At 52.7% G+C, this 25,413-nt stretch overlaps 1 protein-coding gene across 4 annotated transcripts in view; it reads left to right on the forward strand.

Annotated features, from left to right (window-relative positions):
- The window catches only part of NXN (nucleoredoxin), a 63,952-nt gene that overhangs the window by 18,308 nt on the left and 20,231 nt on the right, over window positions 1-25,413 (forward strand). Inside the window, exon 1 of one of the 4 annotated variants that reach the window (XM_014603933.3) lies at window positions 2,365-2,441. The exons of 2 other annotated variants lie outside the window; for them this stretch is intronic. In XM_014603933.3, the coding sequence (XP_014459419.1) occupies window positions 2,403-2,441 (39 nt within the window). In that variant the 5' untranslated portion in view covers window positions 2,365-2,402. Of the gene's footprint in view, window positions 1-2,364; window positions 2,442-8,469; window positions 8,497-25,413 lie in introns of those variants that run through there. One more of the 4 variants, XM_019491931.2, reaches the window with a different exon arrangement.

Below are 25,413 nucleotides of genomic sequence, written 5' to 3' on the forward strand. Positions count from 1 at the left end.
CATCTGGGACTGAAATGCAAGCCTTTGTTTCCCCTACAAGACAAGGTTTTTGTAAGAGAAGTTGGTGCATTTCTTTTAAGCTCTTCCCCCCCCCCGACCCTCCCTTCCAGACTTTGTCTCTGTCTCAGAAGTGTGGGCTGGCTCCGGGCACCACACAATTCCCATCCAGCCAGGGAATAATAATAATTTGACATAGGAGGGGGAAATGAGACAGGAGCACGTGGCGCGAAATAAATCAAGCTTGCAGTTTGCAGCTGATGTTTGCTATGGGTGAAGCCCTGAGTAGAAAATGAGATTTTCCAGTCACTCTGCCAGAGTGCAGAAGTATAGATTTGGGGGCTTACAGTGAGGAATTTAAAAAATGTGGTTTATCACGACTTTCTTCATCCTAAGTCTGTGGTGGAAAGGCAGGAAGATCTGCGCACGCACGTGTGTAAAACGTTCTCCTCTCTGGGAGTCGGGGAATGCTTAGACGCGCCATCTATTGTTGTATTTAATTGGGTTTGGAGTATGGGACTCTCCGGAGCGTGCCTCCTCGTGTCCGTTTTAGTAAAAGCGAGATTGGCCAACATGAAATGTCTTTGCATCCAGCCACGTCAGAGGAAATGGAGTCAAACCTTCTGAAGAGAGAAATTCTTTAAATTGCTTGGATTTTTTTTTTCCAGCCAGCTGATGAGATCCAGAAAAATGCTCCCCTGGAAACCATTTAAATGTCTTAGCAACCATGGCTTTTAGTCAGCAAAGTCATTTGAGTGAAGCAGCCTATGAACAGGAGTGGAGCAACCCAGCACCTACGCTGAGAATTTGGAGATTTATTTTGGCCTTCAGCTTTTTTTAATTATTCCACCAAATAACATTGGGATCGGTTCCCCTTCCCCACGACTGACTGGTGTGCAGTCTTACTGTACTGTGGAAGAAGGAGTGGTTCACTGGCCCCAAGACAAGTGCAACTTGATAATGATAGTAGTTACACTTGTATGAAACACAAATGAGGCTGGTGGCCTCATTTTCCCCAACCAAGTAATCGTCATCCAGTGTCCGAATAACCCGTGCAATGAATAAGTCCCGCAGACTCAAAGCATCGTGGATGTTTATCACCAAGTAGTTGTCAAGGGGCAGCTCGGTCCGGTGGACTGAATACCGTGAAACTCGGGAGTCTTGATGCTTTGCTGCTGAGTTGCTAGTGACTGGGGGAGGTCCTTCGGTTGCTCTCCCATGGCCCTCCCACATGCCAAATGGGCATAATTCAAACCCACCCTAATTGGAGGGTTTGTGCAGCATTGCATGGTTTAAAGTGCTGTGCTTAGAGTTAAGTATTATGATTATTCTAAACAGGAAAGTTTCCAAAGGGAACATGATAGCTTGACCTTTGTAGACCTGTAAACAGGAAAGTGAAACGAGGCGTTAAGTATCTGCACGATGGTAGCTTGCTTGGAGCTCGAAAGACCCCCAGGAGAGTCGAGGCAAGGAGAGTTTTTCAGTTCCCCGTTTTTAAATAAAGTAACCATCTTCCTGACGGTCGGTCTGTCTGTCTCAAAGGGACGGTCCCTGTCCCTGACCTTGTGGAAAGGGCTTGGGAGTTGCCTGGGTGAAAAGTGCTACCTACCTGGGAAATATTAATTTTCATTTCTACCTAGGAGAACTTTTCCAATCTTTGCAATCTCCCATGCCTGATGAAGGGTGCCTGTGCCTGGAAGCTTGCAAATAAAGAGGGTTTTTTGCAAATATCTAGTTGGTCTAACAAAAGGTATCACCTCTGCCATGAGTTTTGAGTCCTTCCACCTACCTGGGATGGAAGAGCACAATTATGGCATTATCCTCTGAGGTCAGGAAGCAGAAGTGGGGGTGGGGTGAGGCAGTAGGCGGCAAACGACTTGGTTTCTGACCCGTGGAGCTCCCAGTTATTGTTTGAAGTGTGCGTTATCCAGCCTTGGAAAAATACCGCCCCACAAAGCAGCTGATATTAAAATGAAAAATGTCTGCTGCAGCGTGGAACTGCATTATTAAGCTCGGGCAGGTTGCACTGACAGCTCTCGTGTGAGTGAGTAATAAGGCTCCGAGCCTCCTTGTTAAGACCCACTGAAGACCAGCGCAAGGTCCCCGTCCACCCCTGCTAACTGGATTTTACAAAAGAAAATACGTTTAATCAAGACCAGACCTTTCTGCAGGAATAAGCATGCCTTTCTCCCTCCCCTGTGCTTTCTCCCTGTCCCTGTGCAGAGAGCAGGGGGCACTGTGCAGTCTCAGCTGTCATTCTTTGAGCATGGAGGAAAAGCCTTGTTTGTTTGGTGGAGTTTAAAGATCCCGCAGCAGCAGTCAGGAGCCTGAAACGGTTGAATGTGAAGCTTGGTGGTCTGCTTGCCATCCCTTCTCATCCCTTCAGACCCCCCGCTGGTCACGACATGCCCATCAAATCCCCTCCCAGGATTATTTTCTTTCAGGTACGAACTGGTTTCCCTTCTGCGTATGCGCCACTTAACAGGAGAGGTTGGAGCCAGCTGATTTTTCTGATAGCACGAGATAGAGTTTCTTTGGAGGGGAGCGGAGGTTTGTAAACTGAGCCCTGGAATGAGCAGTGAGAAGCACCTTCGCTCTTGGAGGATCTCCCCCTGCCCTTCCCCTCGGCATCCCTGTGTTTTTTAAAAAGATGAAATTTCTCATTTCCATTTGTGTTGAAGCTCTGCCAGGGGTTCTAGCTGCTCTCGCCTTCGGTCCTGCTGAAGGTTACTTTCCCTTGGAAGCCGTTCAAGAAACCATCATTCCTTGGCTTTTTTTTCATTCGTCATCTGACTAAACCAATGCTTCGGCAGCCTAATTCGGAGAGGGGGCGGGGGGGAGGCCGCTCTGCAGAGCCTGGGTATGTTGCTTTTCAAGATGTGAGTTTTAAAAAGGCTTAATCCGATAACCGGGGGAGCAAAACTCCAAGTCGGGTCCTGGAGGAAACAGGTTTCAGTCATTAGAAAACATGAAACCAAAGTCTGGTCAGAATAACAGTAGGGGTCCTGGTTAAGACCCCGTTCAGGCGAAGAAATTAGTGTCAAGCTTCAGTCGTGTGATGACTCGGGCAGTTGGGAGGGGACGGCCCGGTCGGCCTTCAGAGGAAATTTAGCTTGGTTGCATGAGACTTCCTCTGGCCCAATCCTGGGTGGTTGTTTTTTTAATTATTTTGGCCAAACTCTTGACGTTGGTGGGAGTTTTGACTGGAGGGTGGTAGGGCAGGGCTGTTGCATACTTGGAAGTGGCCTGTCTTTTCCTTCCGGGAATAGTGGGAGTTGAGTCCAGTGCAGAAGTTAGCGTGATCTGCTCCGGACGCTGGCTGTCACGGAGCTAGTGGCAATGCCCTGTCCTTTTCGAACAGCGGGTTTGAGAGGGTTTTGTCATGCTAGGGTCAAGGCGGTTCAAGGAACCCCGGAGGGGCTGATGACCCTAGGGGAAAGGCTGTGAGGTAGGCAGGGAGGTGAAGTAGGGTTGTGCCCATTTCCTCAGGTAAGTGTGTTCCACTTTGTCGAGTTGATTGAATCCCTGGGATGGGCGTTATCCTTTCCCTTCGTTTTGTGTGTTTTACATTAATCTCTTAGCATTTCTGTAATCCTGTAGGAAAAATGTCCCTTTTAGTAGTAATCAGAACTCGTGGAAGAAGTGATAACTTTTATTAGACCAACGAGATATTTGCAAGCAAATTAGTTTATTTATTTGCAAGGTTTATTTATTTGCAAATATCTCGTTGATCTAATAAAAGGTATCACCTCTTCCACCAGCTTTAATTGCTTTTGCCTCTAGACTAATACAGCTCCAACCTGGATACCTTTTACCGGTAGGATTTCATAAAGCAAGCAGAGCTGGAGGGGGAGCGGATAGGCCTGAAGAGCTGTCTGGAAGGGGGGTGGGGGCTGATCTCGCATCAAATTACGCATGACTTGAGGGCTGCTTTCTGGGAGTCCTTCAGCTTGGATTTCGGAGACTGTTTATGGTCTCGTCGGAAGGGTACGAAGCAGGTTTATGGCGCGTTGCATTAATCAGCGTGCAGCCACAGTTATATCTGCCTCCTCCGCATCCATTTCAGACACAGATCCCTGCTGCCCGTGGTGCCTTCCATTTTACCTGGATGCAGGAGGCAGCAGGAGCTAAAAGCACAGCTGATGTTGGTGCATTCACACATGCCGCTTTCTTGGGGGTGATTCAGAGGTTCTTTGGGCTTTTTGAGAAAATGTATGAGGTTTCCTGACAGGGCGGCTGGTTGAAGGTTAGCTTTGTGTTGCTGATTTAGCTTGTGGCTTTCTGCCTCCCAGACCCTGAGCAGTGCTGTGTGCGGGGATGTGCTTTTTGGAGAATTCCTGTAGCAGGGTGTTGTCAGGTCCCTGCCTGGAGGCCGAACGATTGAGAAGTCAGGTTAAGCCTGAATTTTTATTTCAACGGCTTGGAAGGCTGCAATCTGATGGGCAAACTCCAGCCCTTCTTCATCCAAAACTAACCAAAGCTACATAAAGAGGGAGACTGGAAAGCAGCAGAACGGGGGAGGTGGGTGGTGGAAATGTGCATACAATTTATAATAATCCTATGTAAGCTTATTTCGTTTTGCTCGTGCATGTGCATTACGGTATAGGCCTCAGCTACATAATCACAGGCTCTTCCTCGGGACCCCTGCCTCCTCCAGCAGACGGCATGGGTTTTATTCGGGGAATGAGTCAGTTCTGCAGCGAAGCAAAAGCCCCGACTGCCTTGGTTGCAGAGGCCGGAAGGCGGGCAGCGAATGGGGCAGGGTACTTCAGGGAGAGAAAGGTGAGTCTCGTGGTTCAGGCAATTTGCCGCTATGCTGGAGAAATGGGTTCTCGCCCTTCCTGTACCAGAGGTGAGGCACATCCCTTTTTCGTCACAAATGTTGTGGCCTTTGCGGCACAAGGCTTGAATTTGTGAGGTCTGATTTGCAGGAAAGCTGAGCGCTTGTAACTGCAAACGGAGCTGATGGGAGCTGTGCTTTAAATGCCTACGGGGAGAAATAATGCTCAGTGCTTTTTAAAACACCAGGCCCATGTCTGTTCCTCATCCATACAGCGGGGTTATCCCCCCACCTTTCACAGGAGTGGTGGGAAAATAAACTCTCCTCTGGAAGCACCCCAGAAAAAGCCTGTGAGGAAGTTGATGTTTCCGTCTTGGAGCAGCCCTTACGTTGAATAACCAGGAGAAAAAATACACCACCGTCCTGTACATTGAGCACCATCTGTTCTGTGCGCTGAGGCAGGTTCCTTGGGGAAAAGGGAGGCTGCGATCCTGGGACAAGGACTCTCTCATGATGCGTGTGCTGATGGGCCAGGTTAGGATGGCGGAGACGGCTTTTATTTCGGTGTTTCCTGCCTTTCCGGTACAGCCTGGGCGTTCTCTCTGGGTGTCACATAAACTATGGGGAGGGTGGCACAGAACTGCGATGTGGGCATGGAACCAGTCAGGACACACTGCTGCCAAGACACACTGATGCCTCCAAGCGTGGTAATTTTCTTGCCCTCTTGACCTGCCAGCAGAAAGCTGAGGATTTTTTTGGATCCACCAGAAGGGATCTTGCAAAGAGCTTTGGGTTAGCAACACCAGATGTCTGCTCTTGGCGTATCTTACCGTAGATTTTGTTTGATCTCTTGATTACACCGCCGTTGTGTATTGGAGCTTTGGTTGCAGCAAACTTCCTGTACCTCGTGAAGAAAGCGCCAGAGGATGTTATTTTTCCTGCGGTTTTATGGGGCTTTATGCTGTCATCTGACTCCAAGGAAGATGTGACGCACGCGGGCTTCACAGCTATGCAGCTTGGAGGAGAGGTACAGGGCTGTGGGGGCTTGCTGGGAATGGATTAGCAATGTCTGCAGCCCATAGCATGGCTCCTACTTTTTGCCTCTCTTCCTTGGTTCTGCTCCTCCACGTTCTCCAACAGCTGGAGGAAGGTGGCAGCCAACAGGGCCCGTTCCCTCGGGGCAGGGCGTGCATCCTGTCCTGGAGGAGAGTGGTTCTGGAGCATTGCCCTCATCCCTCTCCCCCTGGGCTGGAGCGCAGGGCTCTGCAGTCTGCAGATGCTGTCGGCCCTGCGCACACAGAAAGCTTGGGTTAATTCACTCTAATTATTAACATTCTTGGCAGAAGCTGCGCTGTGAGTCAGCTGCAGAAACATCACGTTTGAGCAGTTCACATTTCAATGCCGACTTCAGCCTGCAAGAGCAAAGGAAGGCAGAGCTGGGCCTGCAGATCTCAGCTGGCATGGTGATGTGTCTGTGTGGGCTCCAGAGCACTGTTGCTCACTAGTCTGGAGGAGGACACCTCCTCACCTTGCCTCAGCTCTAGGGGTAGCGAAGTTTTACAGACCCCAGACCGGCCTCTGGCACTTCTGTTGGGTGCTGAGGAGCTGGTGCTCGCACCGGGCCAGGATTAGGTCTGGGATAGGGCAGCAGCTTGAGGCCAAGCCAGGTGAGGTGCCGCCCAGGTATTGCAAGTCATGTACACGTTTTCAGCCCCAAACCTTGGAGGAATCTTGTGCGATTGCTGTTGGAACCAGCCTCGGGGTGCATCCGAACTGGAACTGGGAAATCGGTGCCTTCTGGATTGGGTTTGAAACCAGAACCAAGCCCACCGCTGGCCTAGATGAGTCATAGGACTTGGGCGATGCCAGATCTGGGCTTGGGAACTTTTCCTTATGGCACAAAAGCTACAACCATGGCTGCTGCTCTTTTTTTTGGCGCACAGACAGGGGATTTCTGAGTTGGCTGGGAAGGGGGAGGCTTATGCAACATCATCCTTATCTTGCTCCTCTTGGGCACGGGGAGGAGCTTGCTTCTAATTAGCACTGCCCATCTTGCGCCCATCAGTCTGTCTCTAGCCCTGCACCGCCTGCGGGTGAGCATGCAGTCTGCAGCAAACAGCGTTCTAGCAGACGAATAGGTGAAAGGGGGATGACGCCTGGACGTGGACGGGCTATGAATCAGCCCTGAAACGTTGCACTGCTCTGGCACAGCCTGCTAGGCACGTTGCTGATTTTTCCCTTTGCAACCATCTCTTTCTAACCACAGCGCTAATTTTCTTGGCCCCCTTCACAGGCGTCTGCCCTGAGTGTGCGTTGGCCGCCCTGGCCGTGGCAGGCGTTGAGTGCCAGGCTCCGCAGTGGGAAGTTGTCAGAATGAACGCCAGTTGTATTTTTTAATAGAATTGCAGTGTCCGCCTGTGGGTTTTTAAGTAAATATCCTTTCCTTCACGTTTTGCCAGGAAGTAGCCTGAAGCCGAGGGATACGTAGCCAACAACAGCTCTGCTGCAAGGACACGGCAGTTCCTCCCTGTCAGAAAGGACTTTGCCTTTTTCTAGGTCCAGTTGGTGCTTCCCAAGCACTGATTTAGTAGCTTCTGCACGGTTAAGAGCACTAGGGATGATGACTCTTGTGCTCTCCTGTAGCCGGCAACGTGCCGTCACCATTGTTCGGCTCCTGTGGGAAGTGAGATGGGATCCCCATCCCTAGAGTCCTTTGAAATCAGGCCTAGGTTGTAGGCACGGGGCCGTGGCCAACCTGGCCTTGACCCACCATGTCCTGTGGTCAGGCCGACAAAAGCCCCTTTTGCTTCCATGCACCTTGTGCCGGTTTCCAAACTAAAGTCATTTGCTTCTAGTCGCATTCCTGATTTAAGGTTGGGGTTTCCCAGTGCAGCGATTGCCTCGCAGGGTTGGTTGCTTCCCCCCACCCCCTCTATGCCCAAAGGCATCTTTTTCTGATGGCCCTAATGTGCTTTCTTCCTCCTCGGCTTTCTCTCCCTCTCTGTCTGGAGCAGACATCTCTCTGGCAGTCTTCACCTCCGACGAAAGATGGGGTACGAAAGCCTGGGCTTGCCTAGCGGCGGCTAGGAATGTGGGATGGATTTTCCCCCCAGTGGAGATATTTTTATGGGGAGGGCAACACATTGCAGCCAGCCCATTATTTGCACACGTGCCTCTCTTACAGTGGCTTGTTGTTAAGCCAGTTGTCAGTGTTTCCATGCTGAAACCTGCATTTCAGCAGGCCAGAATGGTCTGTAAAGGTTGGTTTTTCTTTTTTTAAATACACTGTTCCCTAAAGGAGCCTTTCTGAATGCAAGGGGAACTAGCTGGTGTCTTACCTGATGCTAGTGAAGTGTCTGTGGGCTGCAGTGGCAGAGTGTGACTTGGTCCCCACGCTCAGTCCATTCATTTTGCTGGCAGGGAAGTTTGAAATTGGGCAAGTAGATGTTTGGGGTTTTCCGAGCTTAAAGAAAGGGAAGAAACTAGAGGACTGCTGAACGTGTAAAGAACGATGCCGCCGTGCTTTGAAGAGGCTACCGGGCCGTCCTAAAGAATACTTCGAGAGGAGACTCTGTGTGTATATAGGAAATCCGCATCAAGTGACTTCCCTTCCTGCAACACACCCGGATCTTAGCTGGTGTGTGACCCCGGCACTCCCCAGCCCAGTCGTCGGTACATCTGGGAGAGATTGCGCAGTCCTGGCTTCGATGAAAACTTCTGTAAGGAAGCTCTTCCACCTGAGCCCCACGGAGTGGGAGTGCCGTGGCAGGCACCTGGGGTTCGCACTGGGGACAGGGGATGGTAGAGGGCTTGATTTGGGCAAGGAGGGCTGAGAAGCACTAGGTACTTCCATCGAGCTGGGGAAACATGCACGTCTCTCCATAAAACTCAGGAAGCAGAAGGGATGTTTACACCCTAAAAGAGGCTCCGGGGGGGGGCAGGGATCAGAGCATGTGTTGGCCATACGCTCCCCGAGGCGGTCTATCCATCTTCCCCGTCTCTGGAAGTGCTTGTCCAAGCGCCTCGTTGCCCAGATAGAGATAGAAAGGGAGTTAGAGCAGATCCCTGCCCCTTTCCGCTCTCTTCAATTCAATCAACCAGAACCAAGACACTTTGGAAACCACTTGGGCTAGATCTTCTCTGGGCCCCTCTCTCGGGTGCGGCGGGACGCAAGGAGATATTTCAGCTCGCGGGTTCCAAATGAGCTTTGTTAAAACTTTAATGATCTGCCACCTGCTGCTTCCCTGAGAGTGGTGGCAAGGGTGGGATAATTGAGAACAGCACTTGGGATGCAAGGTTTTTGCAGCCAGAGTGGGGGCAGGGGCTGCTCTGAAAATCCTGGTTGTTTTTATAATAGGTAGGTCCGGACTTAGAAGAGGTGAATTATGCTGCACTGCAAGTAATAAGCACGGGTACAGGGAAGGTGCTAACCCCACTCCGCCCTCTCCTTAAACCCCCGAGTCCATTCAGATCCGCCGTATTTGGGTCTCTTTCTTCGCCTGCAGGAACTCGGGAATGGGCTGGGTTCCAGCAAGCCAGACGGAGTCTGGAAGTGTTCAATAGAGCTGCTGCCTGAGACCAGCCCTTGTGCCCTTTGGAGGGTTCAGCAGCGGGGAACTCGCCAGAATAGGCTTTTTTTTTTTCTTCTTCTTCCTTAAAAACTAACACCCAAAAGCACCGGCTTATTCTGTGCGGGGTGAAGCCCTCTGTGGCCTCCTGCCCCACAGACAGAGGGGACAGGATGGGGGTTGGGGAAGTGCTGGGTGGAAGTGAAAAGCATCCGTGCTCTTGCTGAGCAGCTGCTGCCGGGTCAGAGCCCCGCTGAACGGTTGGCTCCCTTAAGCCCCTCGGTGTTTGTCCTCCACCTTTTAGGACTCTGCGTGTGCGGTTTGCAATATGCAGAGCAAGCGCTGTTAATGCCGCAGGCTTCGAGAGGAGCCGGGGCTGCGTGGGGTTCCCCTTTCCTGGCAGCCACCTGGCTCCGGTTTAGTTTCTCCGGGTCTGGAGCGCTCTGGGATGGGGCATTTGTGCACGGTCCTCTGCCCGAGGTTGGCTGCCCGGACAGGCATCTGCAGCGGGCGCCGTGGCAGGCGATGGGAGCTGCGAGTGGCTGTTAGGACTTTTCAGGCTTTACAGTGAAGGTGTCTCGCATACGTGTTCACAAGGCCAAACAGCTTTCTTCCTCCCGGGGGACCCCGCCTTGCTTTCCTGCGGAGCGCTGTGTGGGTTTGAAGGCGTTCCCTTGACCCCTCCTGTCCTGCCTGTTTGGACCTCTTGAAAAGAGCCGAAAAGCGGCGCTGCCCGTCTCGGCTCTCTGCTTTGCATGCCTGTTTAATTGGATAATATGCCTGGCCTTTCCGTTCTGTTTACCTTTCGGGTTTGTTATGACACGCAAGATGGATTTCTCCTGGCTCTCGCCTTTGCAGTATGTAAACCAACAAGATGCAGAACACGGGCGAGGTGCAAAGGCCGCTCTGATCCCACGGCGTTGCCCACATGCCTCTGCCTGATTTTTGCGGCTCTTTTACACTCGGCTGCGGCTCGCCTTGCACCTCCTCCAGCTGGGCAGGGTGGGTCTCCTCCCATTCGCACCCACTCACAGCAGCGTAAGATAGAGCTGTATCACTAGAAACATTTGGCGGGGTATCTCTGTGCTTTTGGAGTCCATTGCAGTTCAGTGGACGGGGTGCGCTGCCAGGATGGGTAGTCGAGGCGTGTTGGCTTTGTTGAGGTCTCTTCTCCTTCTTGCCTCCCTGCAGATCCACGTTTGCTACACCCCAGCGCTGGGGACAGTTTGCAGACAGACTTCCCCTTGCTGTCCTCCCGGCTTCTGGATGGCTGAAGCCTTGTCCCAGCCCCTGCCAGGGTTTTCCTGCCCCTCGGCTTGGAAACCCACAGCGACGGATCTTTTGTAGCTTAGCAACATTGACTCTGGCTGCGAGGTCGTGAAAGAAAACGCTGCCGCCTTTGCTGTTTAGCCAGCTGTACACAAATGGGGATACGGATCTCTAATCAGGTCTCTTGGCTGGGCCGCGGTGTTTGCAAAGTCTCTGCTCCCAGCCAAGGGCTGGGGCTAAAGTGCTTGGGGCTGGGGAAGAGGTCTGCCTTCAAAAAGACCAGTAACCAGCTGGCCAAAGGTCCGTTACACAAGTTGGGCATTTTAGTTGGCAAGAAGCCGATCGTCATGGTATTCATTTTTGTTCAGTGACCGAGACGGGAGGATTGTGTGCATTTGCTCCAGTCGCTTCTCAGCAGGGGCCGAGAGAGAAGGTGGCTGACTTTCCTGCTTGGGTCAGCAGGCAAAGATGGATGGATGAGCAGCTGGCCTAGCTAAGAGTCCTCTTCTTGTCCTTGCATCTTTATTTATGCAGCTTTCAGGCACTCTCCTCTATCGGTGTTGGGGGGGGACGCCAGAGAAAGCTGCAGGTATCCCACTGAAGCGATGTAGTCACTGCGTAGAAGCGGAGATGATTAAACAGTTCTCAGGTCGCCTTGGGCCGAGGCAGTACGGAGCGGTAGGTGGAGCAAGGGCCACCTCTGCTTGGATGTCCATTCAACACATGGTATCCCTGTCAGAGGGAATATGCATAGGTGCAGCAGGAGGTAAATGAAAGGTGATTAGCAAATGAGAAGGATTCCTTGTGGTCATCATGCCATGCAGCCAGCATCTCTCCTCACTTTAGTGTTGAGGGACTGTTGTGCCGTGCACGGGACACGAAGGGGACCTGGGAGTCAGAACTCCTGGGTTTTCCTTCTGACTTCTGCTTGATGACTCTTAAGCAAAAGTCACAGTAGCGAAAGCAAGCCAAAGACGCACCCTGTGTCTCAGCTTGCTCATCTGTAAAATGGGTTGATTTCTTACAGGGATATTCTAGGCTATAACTTGCGGCAGCCCGGAGGAAAGGAGCCGCATAAGGGTGCGTTATTCTTAGTATGGTGGTGACGTGTTGTAGCATCTTGCTGTTTTTATGCATTGGAAGAATGCTCCTTTAAAAAAAAAAAAAAAGTCATCACTAAAAATACCCACGCAGCTAAATATACCACCTTTGCTATAGGAAGAAGATAGGCTGCCGATGCCAAAGCAGGGCCTGGACGAATGCTGTATTTATTGCAAATAAACAGGATTATTAATGGAGTGAGAGGCAGACGCCTTGTTGCCTGGTGTGGGTTTGCCCCTCTGCCTTAAGTGCTTGAAACGTGGTGTACTCTTTGGCTTGTTCAAAGCCTCTCTTCCCACTGCTGGTGACGTCTATCCCTAATCTCCATCCTGTGATGCCAAATTAACCCATTTGCAGATCTGTTGGCCTAGCAGGTAGGTCACTGAATGAGGACTGCATTCCCTTTCTCCTGTGGTCCTTCTGGGTGACCTTGGGCAGGTCGCTTCCCTTCTGTAATGGAGCCAGTTAGACTGACCTCCTTTGGAGCCTACTGATGGGCTGTGGAGGACCACAGGGTACCTATGGTATAATCTGTGGTTGTCTGTGGCCTTTTTGTAGTATTTCTGTTATTTCAGCATCCAGAAGCCCTTTGAGATCTAGTCTCTGACCCTATGCACATAAAAACATAACAAGGCCCTGACCACAGGGATGGTTTTCTGTAGGAAGATCTTGGTAAGCCAGTTCAGGGGGGCTGTTATGTAAATCAGGATCCCGTAACTGTTGCAGCTCTGAAGCGGAGATTGCTGAAGGATGATAGGGAGGATGTTTTCCATTTACCGATCTATAAGTAGTTTCCCTGGCCGACATACGTTCTTCCCTGCCTGCCACATTGGCTCCCCCTCCTGTGTCTTGGGATCAGTTTGCCATTGTCTGCTTAAATGCTCACAAAAGATTCCCGGCAGTGCCCGCCTCGTGTTGCTGGTGTGACTTTGTTAACGAGCGCAGCCTCTGAGCATCCCTGCAGACGGGCACTGGCATGCCGTCAGCACCAGCTGGAAGAGTTACTGATTTCTCCCATGTTCACTTAGTGAGCGGACACAATGCACGGGACAGACGTTCCCTTCTAATCGGACTGAGGCTTTGTTTCCATCGTGTACAAAGAATGGGGTTTCCTGGTGGCGTTGGGACTTCTGCTGCAACAGCTGGGCTTTCGTTTCCAAACAGCAGCATCTCCTTACTTAGTACTAGAGTGTCCCTTTCCTCCTACACCCGCCCTGGGTTGGCTTTGCATGGACAAACGAACAATTTCCCATGGGTGTGGAGGGGTTCGGGCTACCTCTGCCTGTGCTAGAGCAACGGCCCGTATGCATGCTCCTACCCAGTGGTAAGTGGTAGCTAAGCCACAGCAACTTTCCCCTCCGTCCCTGAAGGAGCAGCTGCCTCCGTTCAGCTTCCACTGACTACAGGGCGGTAGCCTGCTAAGGGCAGTTCTTGCAGAGATTCAGGGTGTGGGGAAGCCCCGCTCCCTTTTACCCCATGCTAAATTGTTCTGATGTCCGCACCCTTCGTCATCCAAGTCTGTGGAAACCCACAGCAGCTGGAATCTGCTTCGTGGCTGGGCCTGGCATAACCACGGCCCTCGGTTACGTCATTGTGCTCATGTGTCAGAACTGGAAGTGCAGCTTCAACACCGTTAACAGGGAGCAAACCTAAAGGCCTTTTTATCTGCCTCAGGGCTGAGTTAACAACCAGGAGAAAACAGCTCGCTCTGTCCCCGAGACGCAGGCTGGTGCTGGCCTCATCTAATAGTGTGCAGCCACGCAGTGGTCAGTGTTTTATGGCTGCCGGCAGCCGAGGGTCCCAACCTTGCTTAATCTAGCTCTGACTTCTAGTCCAGCGATGCATTTATTCTCTCCTGTGGTAAGTCTGATAGTGGTGTATCCACAGCACTGACTGCTTCAAGGTCCCTTAAAGGATGCATAGCAGGGGCCCGGGGCCTGCCCACTGGGGACCCACCAGTCTGTCCATTGATGTAACTGGTTCAGGACCAACGAAATGTGGATCTGAACTGGTTCTTGCTCTCTGCTGTATCCAGGGTAAAGCATCGGAGCTCTTGGGAAAACTTCTCTGATGCTGATCTGGTCTCGGTGTGAGGAGGAACGTGTGAGAAAGACGCCTGGTTGTTCACCACCGACCCTCTGCAGGAACGCGCTGCTGTCTTCTGCAGCCTCGGCTTCATGGCTTGTTTCTGATGTCAGTAATCTTCACGAGTAAAAAAGACTTTTTGAAACTTGTGTAGAAGATGGAGGCTGAATGGAGCAACTTTCCTGGAGACGAGGTACTATTGAGCGAGAGCTTAACTGTGAGCGGCTGTATTCACGTGTATAGCTGCAGACACAGAGAAACAAGCTGGCTCACACCTCAAGTGTCTTTATTTAGCAAGGAAGTGCTCCAAAAGAAATGAAGAACCACCCCACCTCGTGCTCCTCCGCGCCCTGTGACTTCGCCATGTATCCTACACACAGTTGTCGCTATGCCAAACACAGACTTTAAATGGTCCCCCTAATTAGAGAGCCCTCAGCAAGAAGAATGCAACAATTGTCTGAACGCACAATTAGCCAACAATGATCTCATTGTCTGTGTCTTACAGAAGTTTCCTTACTTGTTTGCTTGTGTTGTGAAATTACCCAGCAATGCCAAACTCCATTTGGTGTTCATTAAACCCAGGGACGCCCGGGGCCTTTTGCCGGAGGGCTGGCCCCTTGCCAGGAGCTTAGTAGCAGCACCTAATCGACCAGAAAGGCCAAAAATATGTGCCTGTCACTTCCCTGGCCGGGGTGCATATCCTCCCACCTCTGTTTGAGGTACCTATTGGGCCCCACTTCTCCCTACACCAGCATGTGAGCACCTCGGGATCTGTAATGTATCTAACCTCTCAACACTACCTGCGGTGGGGAAGTCTTATTATTTCTAGCCTACGGATGGGCAGTTGAGCTGCAGAGAGACTCAGCTACTTGAACGCGCTCGTGCAAGGAGTCTCAGGCAGAGCAGGGAAGCGAACCCCGGTCTCCTGAGTTCCAAGACAACTTCCTAACCACTGTTGGACTATTCCCCTCCGGTGGCTTTCGTGACTGAGCGCAGCATCTGGGCTGTGTGGAATAATATGGCCGGCACAGGTTTTGTTTGTCCTGGGATGAAGTCTTTGGAGCTGTTCATCCAGAAAAGCCCCTTGCCAGGGGAAGTACCGGTGCCTTGCCCTTCTGAAAACGAGGGCGTTCTTTCGGTGCGGCTGGAAGCGCCGAGATTGAGGCCTGGCTTTGAATCTCAGCTGTGTGAACGCGCAGGGTTGAGGCAGGTCACCTGTCAGGTGGAGAGGTTCCTGGGGCTGACTTTGGCGGTTTCAGCGGCTGGCTGCTACACGACAGGCCTAACAGGATCTCTGAGAGCAAGTTGAAAGCGGACTGCAAGTTTTGTTCAGATCAGTGGATGTTGGAGAAGAGCTGGTGCTTCTGCCCTTTGAAAGAAAGAGAATTCACTAGGGGAGAAAACAGATGGTTCAGGTTGGATTTTTTTCCTCCCGTAAAATTTGCATGAAGGTAGTAAAAGGTCGTTGTAGCTGCAGAGTCTCCCCGTCAGCCGAGCCGGCTGGTGGCTGACTGCAAGAGCCCGCTGCTACGTGTTCCTGGAAACAGCATCAAGATGAAGCAAGATAACTGAAGAATGACTGGGAGAAGGGGGGAGACGGAGGAATGCTTGGTGCTAATAGTCTAACTGCAGAGCTGCCAAGTGAGATGAATATGTTGGAGTTTTGACTCCCCGGCTGCATTTAATCAGTTCTGACCGCGGGGCGGAGAAGGGTTGACCAGCCGTGCTCAGAGCCTCCGTAGCAGATCCTTGGAAAAAGCCATTTGGGAGATGAGCGGATTAGCTGATTTCATTTGCTGCAGACCCACTGATTACCCAGTCTTGGCTGGCTAACGTTTCCTGTCCCGTCTGTTGTAACGAAGGGGAGGAGAGGCAGATTGCTTGTGTGATGAAGCCTGGCAGACGCACCCTTTGTTCCTAGCGTGTGTGTTGATTACCTGGGCTTTCCAGGGCGCAGGCAAAAATCCTCTGAAAGCCGATGCACAAAGCCTCAGACTCCAGGTGACTCCCAAGGAATCCTCTCTGCCAGCCTTTGCTCTGGTCCGGCTCGGGGACCTGGTGGAATTCAGATGTTGTGGCCATCCAGCCTCCAGTCTCAGGGCACTCGACTCCAGTACAAGAGTTTAATCCTGTCTTTAGTTCCCAGTACAATGAAAGGGGCAGCCTCCCAGCAGGTGTTGCGCAGCATTTGGATCTCTTCGGGAGAGCTTACAAAGTGGCAGGGATCTGACGGGAGCGGAGGACTCTGGGATCTTCAGAGCATTGACGTTAAATTCTGAACAAAAGAGATAAATTAGCCTCTCTTCTGCAACAAAAAAAAAGATTGCTTTCATTTATGACCGTTTCCAAGAGGGTTGAGCTCAAAGGAGTTGACATGGTCGCTCAGCTCCCCTCGGTTGCCTTGCTCGTTTGCATCGTCAAGCAGTTAATAAAGCCTGGAGATGAAAGATTTATGCATCTGTGAATTCTTCCAGGTCCAGGAGATTTTCCATTGGTGCTGCAGCCGCGTTTCCATTGCCTCACGTGCTGAACGTGTCCTGCTCCTGGCGCCCTGTGTCATCGCAGCTGGCGCTTGCCAAATCCAGCAGAGTTGAAAACCCTCTCGTCCTGTTTTCTGATCTTGTTGGTAACGTTGTCTCCTCCTCTATTTAATGTCCTGGATACTCACGCTTCCCCTCCCCTGTGCGCCCGTTCCCTGCACTGTTTTAACAACTGCCTGTTTCTAGAGCCACTGTCCTCGTTCCTGAGCGTGCCCCACGCTCTGCTCGCGCAGCAGCCACCTCTGAAGAGGAGGGCGGCAGCTAGTGGGCAGCGGGACGAGGGGTTTTGGATTGGAGCACATGGCCAGCTGCCCACCTTGCCCCAAATCTGCAGCATCCTCATAGGACAGACATGGTCTCGATTGAAAGTCTTAGCCTGAAACCCTGAGCAGAGTCGCGTGGGGCTCCATTTCCCAGTGTAGAAAGGCAAAGGGAGGCGCTGACTCTGCTGAGACTGGAGTCTCTGGCGCCGGACTAATTTCAAGCCTGGTGCTTATGCCCGTAAGCCGCCCCTTCCAGCTGCGCACAACTGCAAGGTGAGGTAATGAATACCGTGCATCTTATCTGACATTTTGAATGCCCCCGTGAGGTTTGTGTTGTCATCAGCTCTGGGCAGGCCGTGTCTAATTCGGTACGAATTGCTGCCGTCTCTGCGTTGCTGTCAGGCTCCATTTAAACTACAGGGCCACGGAGGGCTCTCTGCTCACGTGGGATCGGCCGTGTCGTGAGATCAGTTCTTCCCTTCCCAGTTGCAGGGTTGCATGCCTCAGCCCTGAGCAACAGAGTCTCGCTGCTCCATGAGGCTGTTTTATTTTGCAGCTTCCCAGACTAAAGCTGGTAGATGACTGCAGGTTTTGACCTTGCCCCCGTTTACGTTGTAGTGGGTCTGGCGCTAGCAAACCTCTGTATTCTGGCTTAAAAGGAAGATGACGAAACCTTGACATACTGGCTCACCGCTGCTGTCTGCAGATGGAGTCTGGGGCCCTGCATAGTGGAGGCGTTTGCAGGAGCTGATGACACTTCCTCAGCGTGCTTCACACCTCGCTTTCCCCGGTCGAGGCTGGCAGGCATGGGAAGCTTTGCAGGACTTCCACACAGGTCCCTGCAGGGGCTCAGCTTTCATCTGCTACTCGCCAAACGCTTTTTCCCCATTCACTTAATGGCAGCAGGTTAGAACGTGCTGCTCTGTTTAAAAAGAGTGTGTTCATCTGTGCCATAAACACCCACCCTCTACGGACCCGGAGTCTGGTCCCCTTCTGCTCTGCTTCACCAAAGCAGCAGACGCTGTTTGGCACTTCTCTGCAGCTCTGCCCTGCGCGGGCTTTGGCGGTCGGTCTTCCCCATCCGCTCTCCATCTTCTTTCAGATCTCAGTTGAAAACATCTCTTCGCTCCGTTGTTGTCTGCTCTGTGATGGTAGCTAATTCTGCAAAGAGCTTTATGGTGCAGTTTAATGAGAAATTCTGTAAAATAGAAGGGCAGGGAGGCACATGGGAGTGATCTGTCTAATCTCTTATGCATGTGTATCCCCCGTTGCTAACCTTACATCGAGGCTGTACGTATTATTCTGGATTGGGTTTTTAACATGTGGAGTTGATTAATTGCTAATTCTAGTTTTGCAGTTACATTTTCGTATTTAGACGTCACTGGCTCGTCTCGGCCGGGCTTGAATTTCTGAGCTGCAGCCGTTTTGGAAAAAGGATTTGAGTTCTTGGTTTTGGGAACAGGAAGGCAAAGAGGAGCGGTTTCACGGGAAGCTTTCTGAGGTCATGGGTGAGATCAGGTCGTTAACCACTCAGGTGCAGGTTTCTCTCGTGGATTTTCGTGGTCTCTGCCCTGCTGACGTTCTTCAGGCGGCAGGAGGGAGAAGGTGACACTTGGAAGGAGAACGTTTCCAAAGCAAACCGTGGTGCCCGAAGTCATCGGCCCCACTTCCTGGGCAGCGGTTAGCCTGGCGAGGCTGCCCCGTGGGAGACTTGCAGCAGCACGGACCGTCCCCGTCGCTGGGGTGCGGTTGTGGTTGCAGTGTCCTTTAAGAACAAGAGTTTGCGGCCCTGAGTCAGCCCTGCAAAGTGCGTCACTCGCAGCTTAGCCTAGAGCGGCTCCGGGAGAGATTTTTGTGGCAAATGGGAAGGAGAAATCCCCCGCAGGCTGCTGCAGATGGGAACCACTTCCCTCTGCGGTGGCACAGAGGAGTCGGGGTGAGCAGGAGGACTTAAGAGCCATCCCCAGCTGAGCCAAGAGCGCTCAGGAACAGGCAGGTTGGGGTAGGTCTCCACAGGCTTCACCCAGAGCGTGGCTAAGGTGTGAATCTCATGCATCCTTTAACCCCTTGGAGCTTGGACCTGAACTGTTGGTTTCTTTCTCTACATTGCAGGCAAAGCCCAGCCTGCTGCAGAGAGGTGGAGCGGTTGCAGTCGGGCCGGGTGAAGGCTCAGAGGCCAGGCCCTTCTCTTCCTAGCTCTGCTGCTGGCTCTAAGTGACCTTTGCGGGTGTATCCCCTGGAAAGACTGCTTTCCCCATGGAAGCTCCCCGTGGCCAAGACATCCGTGCAGGCCCCGCTAGCCCTGGACTGGTGACAGCCGTAGCAGGCGCTGCATTGTTTGCTCAGCGAGAGGGGTTTTTTGATTCAATTGTTTAAAGTTCCCTTTTGGATTAACTGCTACAAACCCACAGTCACACCTCATTGTGTTCAGTGGAAAAAAAAAATATCCCCGCTTCCCTGTGGATCCTGGAGGCCTTTGTGTTTGGTGGGAACTCTGCCTGAACTCTCCAGGCTTTTACATTTTTTGTTTGTTCCTTAATGACTTGGGATTTGGAGGCGTTGACCTCGAGATGGCTATCAGCACTACGGGCTGGCTCCCTCCGAGCCAGCCAACGGTAGCAGCAAAAGCAAACTTTGCAGATAGAAAATCCACGCTGTAATGTGAGGTGATTTTGGCAGCTGGCCTATAATGAATGATGGATGAGACTGGAGACCTTGGGAGACCCTTAACGTACATTTGGCATCCCACACCCCCACCGTACCCCTGTCCTTTCCAGACACGGAGGAAAAATATCCCTTCCCCATAGAGGGAGGGATAAATTATTATTTTTCCTTATTACATTTGTGTTTAGATAGCTGTTTCTGACTCCAAACTCATCGTTTGGGGGCATAACTTATTGGGCCCGCATTGGATGACCTTTCACATCTGTCTTTCCTCATAGCCTCTCTGGCAAGCTCTTTCATTCCCTCCTTGTATTGCTGTGTTGCGTGGTGCACGGTGCTCTTGCTCTGCCAGAGAGACGATGGAGAGCAAGAACAGCCGAGGTGACACGGGACCCGTGTCCTACAGCATCGTACGGCTGATCCTTGCCCGGGGGATCCCATCTGGCAGCCCTGGAAACCCGAGTTCCTCTTTGTCCCGAGGACAGGTGTGGCTGCAGCAGTGACAGCAAGACCTTTCCTTCTGCGCCGTCTTGGTGATAGACAGGAGTACGGACTTGCAAACGTCCCCTCTCCTGAGGTGAGAAGCACGGCTCGGCCCTTGTTCCCCTTCAGTCTCTGATTTCTCTGCTGATGAACTGGGGCTGACAAAGGCACGGATGAGTGGACTGCACTAGTAGTGATGGTTCTTGGAACGAGGACATCTTTCTATTTGCAGCCATCAAACCGCAGTGGGTTACGGCTGACCTGAGTGTGGTTTGAGCCAGAGGCTTGGTTGCAGAGGGGCCTGCCTTCCACTTCTGTTCCAGTGATCTGAGCATCCGGACTCCCACACGCCCCAAATTGCAGCAAGCAAAGTTGAGGTTAGCTATTAGAAAGAACTTTCTCATGAGGAGGGTAGTAAAACACTGGAATAGGTCACCCAGAGAGGTGGGGGATCTCCATCCTTGGAGGTCTTGAAGACCTGGCTAGACAAAGCCTTGGCTGGGATGATGTGGTTGGGGCTGGCCCTGCTTGGAGCAGGGGTTGGACTAGGTGTGAGGTCCCTTTCCAGCCTCTATGAAACACCCCCCCACCCACATTAGTCCACTGCAGAGGTCTGAGCTATTAGTTCCTCCCGCCGGCAGCATTGCTGTCATGCTTTTGAGACGCATCTGATTTGTGCCAGCTGAGCGTCGGAGTCAGTCGTGCTCCGTGGGAATGCGTTTGCCGCAGGCATTGCCTTCTTCCAGTTCCCAGGGAGGGCAGGGTCGTACGTCCCGCAGTGTCCTGGACCTGGAGCCGTGCCACGCTGAAGGCTGGGCTTGCTGAGAGCCCTGTCAGGAAAGCAGCACCCCCTCTGCCATGGGCTGGGGGTAATGGGAGAAATGAGAGGAGAGTAGGAAATTGAAAGAGAGCAATAATGAGCAGCTAATGACTCTGCCATGAAACCTGTCCAGCGCTGAAACCCAAGCCCCCTAATTTACTTTCAAATACCACATTTCCTCTGTGTACCTTCGGGTAGCAAGTCGTAAGGGGAAAGTCTCATTATATTGACTAGTTTATTGCCGGTGGGTTAGCAAATGCCTCTTAACCACTCGCTTCCAGTTTACTGGAAACCTGAAGCTTGAGGAAATGTCTGGGGCTGACAGATTTTTCCCAAGCTATTTTTCTGATTGCGATGCGTTTGGTTTTGTTCTCTTGAACAAAGGAAGGATGGAGGATGGCAACTCGGCTCAACGCGCAGCGGAGGTTGGATCGGCCCCCGCTGGGCGCACGGAGACCCAGCTCGCCCACTTCCCTCCTTGCCACGTCTTGCCCTTTCTGTCGTTACGCCGGTGACAACATGAAACCCGGCTGCAGCCAAACCACAGAAAGGCAGGGGTGAGGGCAGCCAAAATCTCTCCCCGCTTGAGGAGCGGGGGAGCTGGCAACGGAGGGAGGTCATTGCCGGGTGATGTTGGACCTCCTGGATTCTGTCTCTGGCTTTTCTGCCAGCTCGCTTTGTCCCTGTGCTAGCTGGCGGCGGGTGTGAAGTGCGAGCGTGTGCTCCTGAAGCACCCTGGGGTCCTGGGAGAGAAGGCACTGCAGGATCTGAAGCAGTGTTATTCCTGAGCTCCTTGAGATGGGATAACGCCCTCCCTAGACGCGCAGCATGTGCTCGCCTCTGCACGCTGCTCTCCTTTAACCACTTCTACAACTCCTCTGTCCTTCTCTTCTCCAGCCTGAGGCCCGCCTTGACCCTTGTGGACTAGGTAGCATAGCTGCATTTGGAGGCGCCTTTTGTCCTTTAAAATGCACAAGCATTTCTGAAAGAAGAGTTGATGGATGAACAGGCCCACCCACCTGAGGATCCCCTGCGCAAACCCCCACCAACAGGCTTAGGGGAAGGAGAGGCCTGACCTCACTGGACAATCCAACACTGTATGTAAAAGGCTTTGTGTGTTGTGCCCCACGGGCTCAGAGGAGCTAACAGGTCTGCGGCACGTCGACGTCTCACATCCCAGCAAGTGGAAGCACCCAGTAAATGGCAGGAAAGTGATGCAGGCATCGGCAGCAAGGCCACAGCGGCTCAAAGCGTGTGAGCACTCGCACGTGTGCACACCTTCAGTGTTCAGGTCAAGCCGGGCTCCAGGGACCTTGTGTTCCCCTTGTGCATGTTTAGGAGCCTGGGGCTGTGTTGGTGCTGTTGTGTGCGACAGCTGTGTCTCCGTTGGCCCCCGTGGGCTTGGCACTGCAGAGACCAGCGGTGAGATGGTCCCTGCACTGGAAAGCTTAAACCGGCAAGAGTGGAAAAAAGTGGGGAAGAAAAGGGGGAAGCTGAAGGGCCATGGTGTTTGCTCACAGTTTGGCAGGAAATCTAGGGCAGAGCCAGAGGCTGAACCCAGGGCCCCTGAACTGTGGGTCAGCCTGAACGACAAGATAAAGGCAGCAGGGCCAAATGAGTAGAGCACTGGGCTGAGATCCCGGAAACCTGGATTTGTTACCCGTCTTTCCCACTGACCTGGCTGGTGACCCTGGGAGGGCTCTTCTCCACTCGGGGATTGTGGCACTGACCTCATCTCTCAAGTGCTTTTGAGATCCCTGGATGAGAAGAGCCAAGGGCTTGGTGGTGCTGCTGTTGTCTAGGAAAAGGCTGGCCCGCAGCAATCCGCTGGCTGTGAAACGTAAGCCAGAAGCACTGGGACAGGCAGAGTTTGCCTTGGTGTTGCCTGCCTTGTGCTTGCTCTGACCACCGGGCCCACGGTCTGGCAGTCTGGCACCTGTCCCCAGCACTAAACTCCATTTAAAAGTTGAAAACCTCAAACAAACCAGGCCGCGTTTGGTCTCAGCTCCGAGCCCTGAGGCCGCTCTCCGCAGAGCATGTTAACCACTGTTTAGGCGCTCCAAGCCGTGCTCGACAAATTGGATGTTTTTGTATCAGATGCGGGCTGCAGGAAATCCAGCCTGTCAGCCTGTGAAATGTGTGTTGGGAGGAAATGAGGCAGCTCCTGCACTCGCTCTGCGGTGTCTGCCAGGGCTCGGGAGCCATGTGCTGCTTTGTCCTGCAGTGGAGCGCTCAGCTCCCGCTTGGGGGGGTGTTAGTGCAGGAAACACTGACGTGCAGCAATGGGAGTGTTTGAATGGGCGGTATATGCGCCATGTACTGCGGCCTGCAACGGAGCGGGCAGCTGGGTGAGGGCTCCCCATGCAGCGCAAGAGTGGAAACTTAGCGGAGCGAGGTGTGTAAGAACGCGGCCTCATCTCCGCTGCAGTTGCCACCCCAGGGGCTCTGCAATAAGCATCTCCGCCGGTCTAGACGGGGCTTGTACCAGGGCAGCGCACCCTATTTCCAGCTACACAACTGCCTACCAGGCCTGGCTTTGGGGTGTGGACCAGTGCAGTGTGGCCAAGACTGGAGTCAGCGAGTTGAGTGGCCCCAGGCAGGGCGATGCACAGAAAAAAAAGCAAAGCAGCTTGACTGGGAGCTGGGTGGGATTGGGGTGGCCCAGGCCTCGTCAAGGGAGCATGCGTATAGTTAGATGGGAAAATACGTAGGGGGGAATCCTGTGCTGGCTTGGGTTCGACTAGAAAACCGGCGTTAACTTTCATCCCCCCGTTCCTGGAGTGGCTGCCCTGTTGCATTCAGCAGGGCTGTGGGTGCAGCCTGGCAGGCGGGCCCCGTGCTCCCATGCAGATTTGCTCTCCAACAGTTGCTTTTTGACAACGAAGCTGCGGTGTTGCCAGTAGAGCCCCGGTGCCCGCAGATACATCTGGATTGTGCTAATGGGCTTACGGAGCAGGGCCCAGGGGAGCGCAGAGGAGCTTCCATTGGGAGCCACTGAGACAGCATGGTTTTACTGAAGTTCCTGCGTGGAGTAGGAGGACGGGGCAGAGCCGATTTGAACCAGCTTGTGTCCTCTTGGGGCTTGTGTGTAAAGGGGAGGGAGAACGACATTTCCATGCCTGGCTGCTCAGTGCCCAACAGCAGGAGCACTGGGCACTGTCCCGGCCTTTTACCTGGATCCTGGGTATTGCGCTAGCCAGGTCCAGATCCTTCCGCCTCAGCGGCCTTCGGTTTCCCATTGCTTCTCAGTGGGCGGTAGCAACTCGGGAAAAACCAAAGCCCCCTGTCCTCCGTAAAGCACAGTCCTCTTGCATGTGTCACGCCACAAAATCCCTGCCTTGATCCAGCCAAATGTAAGCGCCCCGGTTTCCTGGCATCAGTGGGGATCGGCGCTCCCAGGAGGAAGTGGAGCTCTGGGAAGGAGTTCTTCCCTGTTGAGCAAAGCCCAGATTGCAAGGACAGGCGTAAACGGGATTTGAAATCCACGGACGACGGGATGTTCTGTTGTTCCCCTCCTGCTGCGTGCGCTGCCTGGGTGGCCCCTTGCTCTTGTAAATCCTGTTGGGCACAATGTGCAAGCTGCAAGCTAACATCGAGAGCGAGTGAGGACAGGGGTCCCCTAGGGCGTTTGACCATGAGAAGGCAGTGACGCGAACAATTGGGGATGTCTCAACCCCCTGGAACCAATCCGCTTGACAGACAGGGAGCCGGCTCTGGGAAACCAGCCTGCGTCTCCACATCCTCTGGAAGTCGTCACCGATTCCAGCAGAGCAAGACCTACAGGTGCCTTCTTGTGGTAGCGTTAGTGGTGTGGTAGCCACGGTGGTCCAGGAATTGTACAAGAGGCAAGGATTTCTTAGCATGCTATCTTTTATTGGACCAACTGCAGAGCTGGGATCCCTTCTTAGTATTTCGGCTGATGGCTTTGTAATGAGAGACCAGCAAGAGTTGAGCTCATGTCTGTCTGCCTTCCACGGGAGAGAAAAATGACCTGCCTGCTTGATACACATCCAAATAGTATCTGCATATGGAGGGGAGAGGAAGGAGAGAGCCTGGGGTTGGTTAAGTGTCTTAGTACTGAGCTTGCTGTATTGTGCTGTTTGCAAAACCCCCCTTTCCGCGGCTCCCACCCTGCGGCCGATCTCTCCCAAGCAGACCCATGTTGTGTGGGGTCTGGGGGGCTCCCACCCCTTTGCTTCTGGTCTTGCAGCAAAACAGGCCGGCAGTGCCGGCTTTACCTTCCGATCGCTGCTGACATCGCCCAAAGAGCGGACCGGACAGCTTCGCTTCCTGTCTTGGCCCAGCGCTGGCTGGGCTTCCGTTGCAGGCTCCCCGAGGGAGGGTTACAACCCAGCTGAAAACTTTCCATCGTGAGCCCAGCACAAATTCCCAAAGGCATCGTCAGGGAATCTGCAGAAGCGCCTCCCAGTCTGGGGCCTTTGATTCCTCAGCAGAATTAGCCTCGTGGACAGAAAATGTTGGGCTCTAACAGTTTTCATTCACAGACCCCTTTGCACCTGAGCGGCTCTCGCAGGTTTTCTTTCCTTCCCCCATGTTCTCCGTGCACCAAATGAATTTGCCTGCTGGTGAGAAACTGGCCAAAAGACTGACCTTTCCACAGAAAGGACTTTAAACGCAGGGGCCCTGATGTGTGCGTTGTGCTTGGGGTGGGGGAAAATGAGACCTTTTAAAAGCCCTTCAAAGGGAACTCATGAGCCTCTGGCAACACGGGCTCCAAGGGCAAATTTGGAGGAAAATGTTGCATTGCATTTCATTTAATAGAAAGCAGCAGCCCTCCATGTTGGGAACATGTTCTCATCCCTGTTGTTGGATATGCCTTTGA

The sequence above is a fragment of the Alligator mississippiensis genome, chromosome 14 (genome assembly GCF_030867095.1).
Source record: "Alligator mississippiensis isolate rAllMis1 chromosome 14, rAllMis1, whole genome shotgun sequence".
Lineage (NCBI taxonomy): Eukaryota > Metazoa > Chordata > Crocodylia > Alligatoridae > Alligator > Alligator mississippiensis.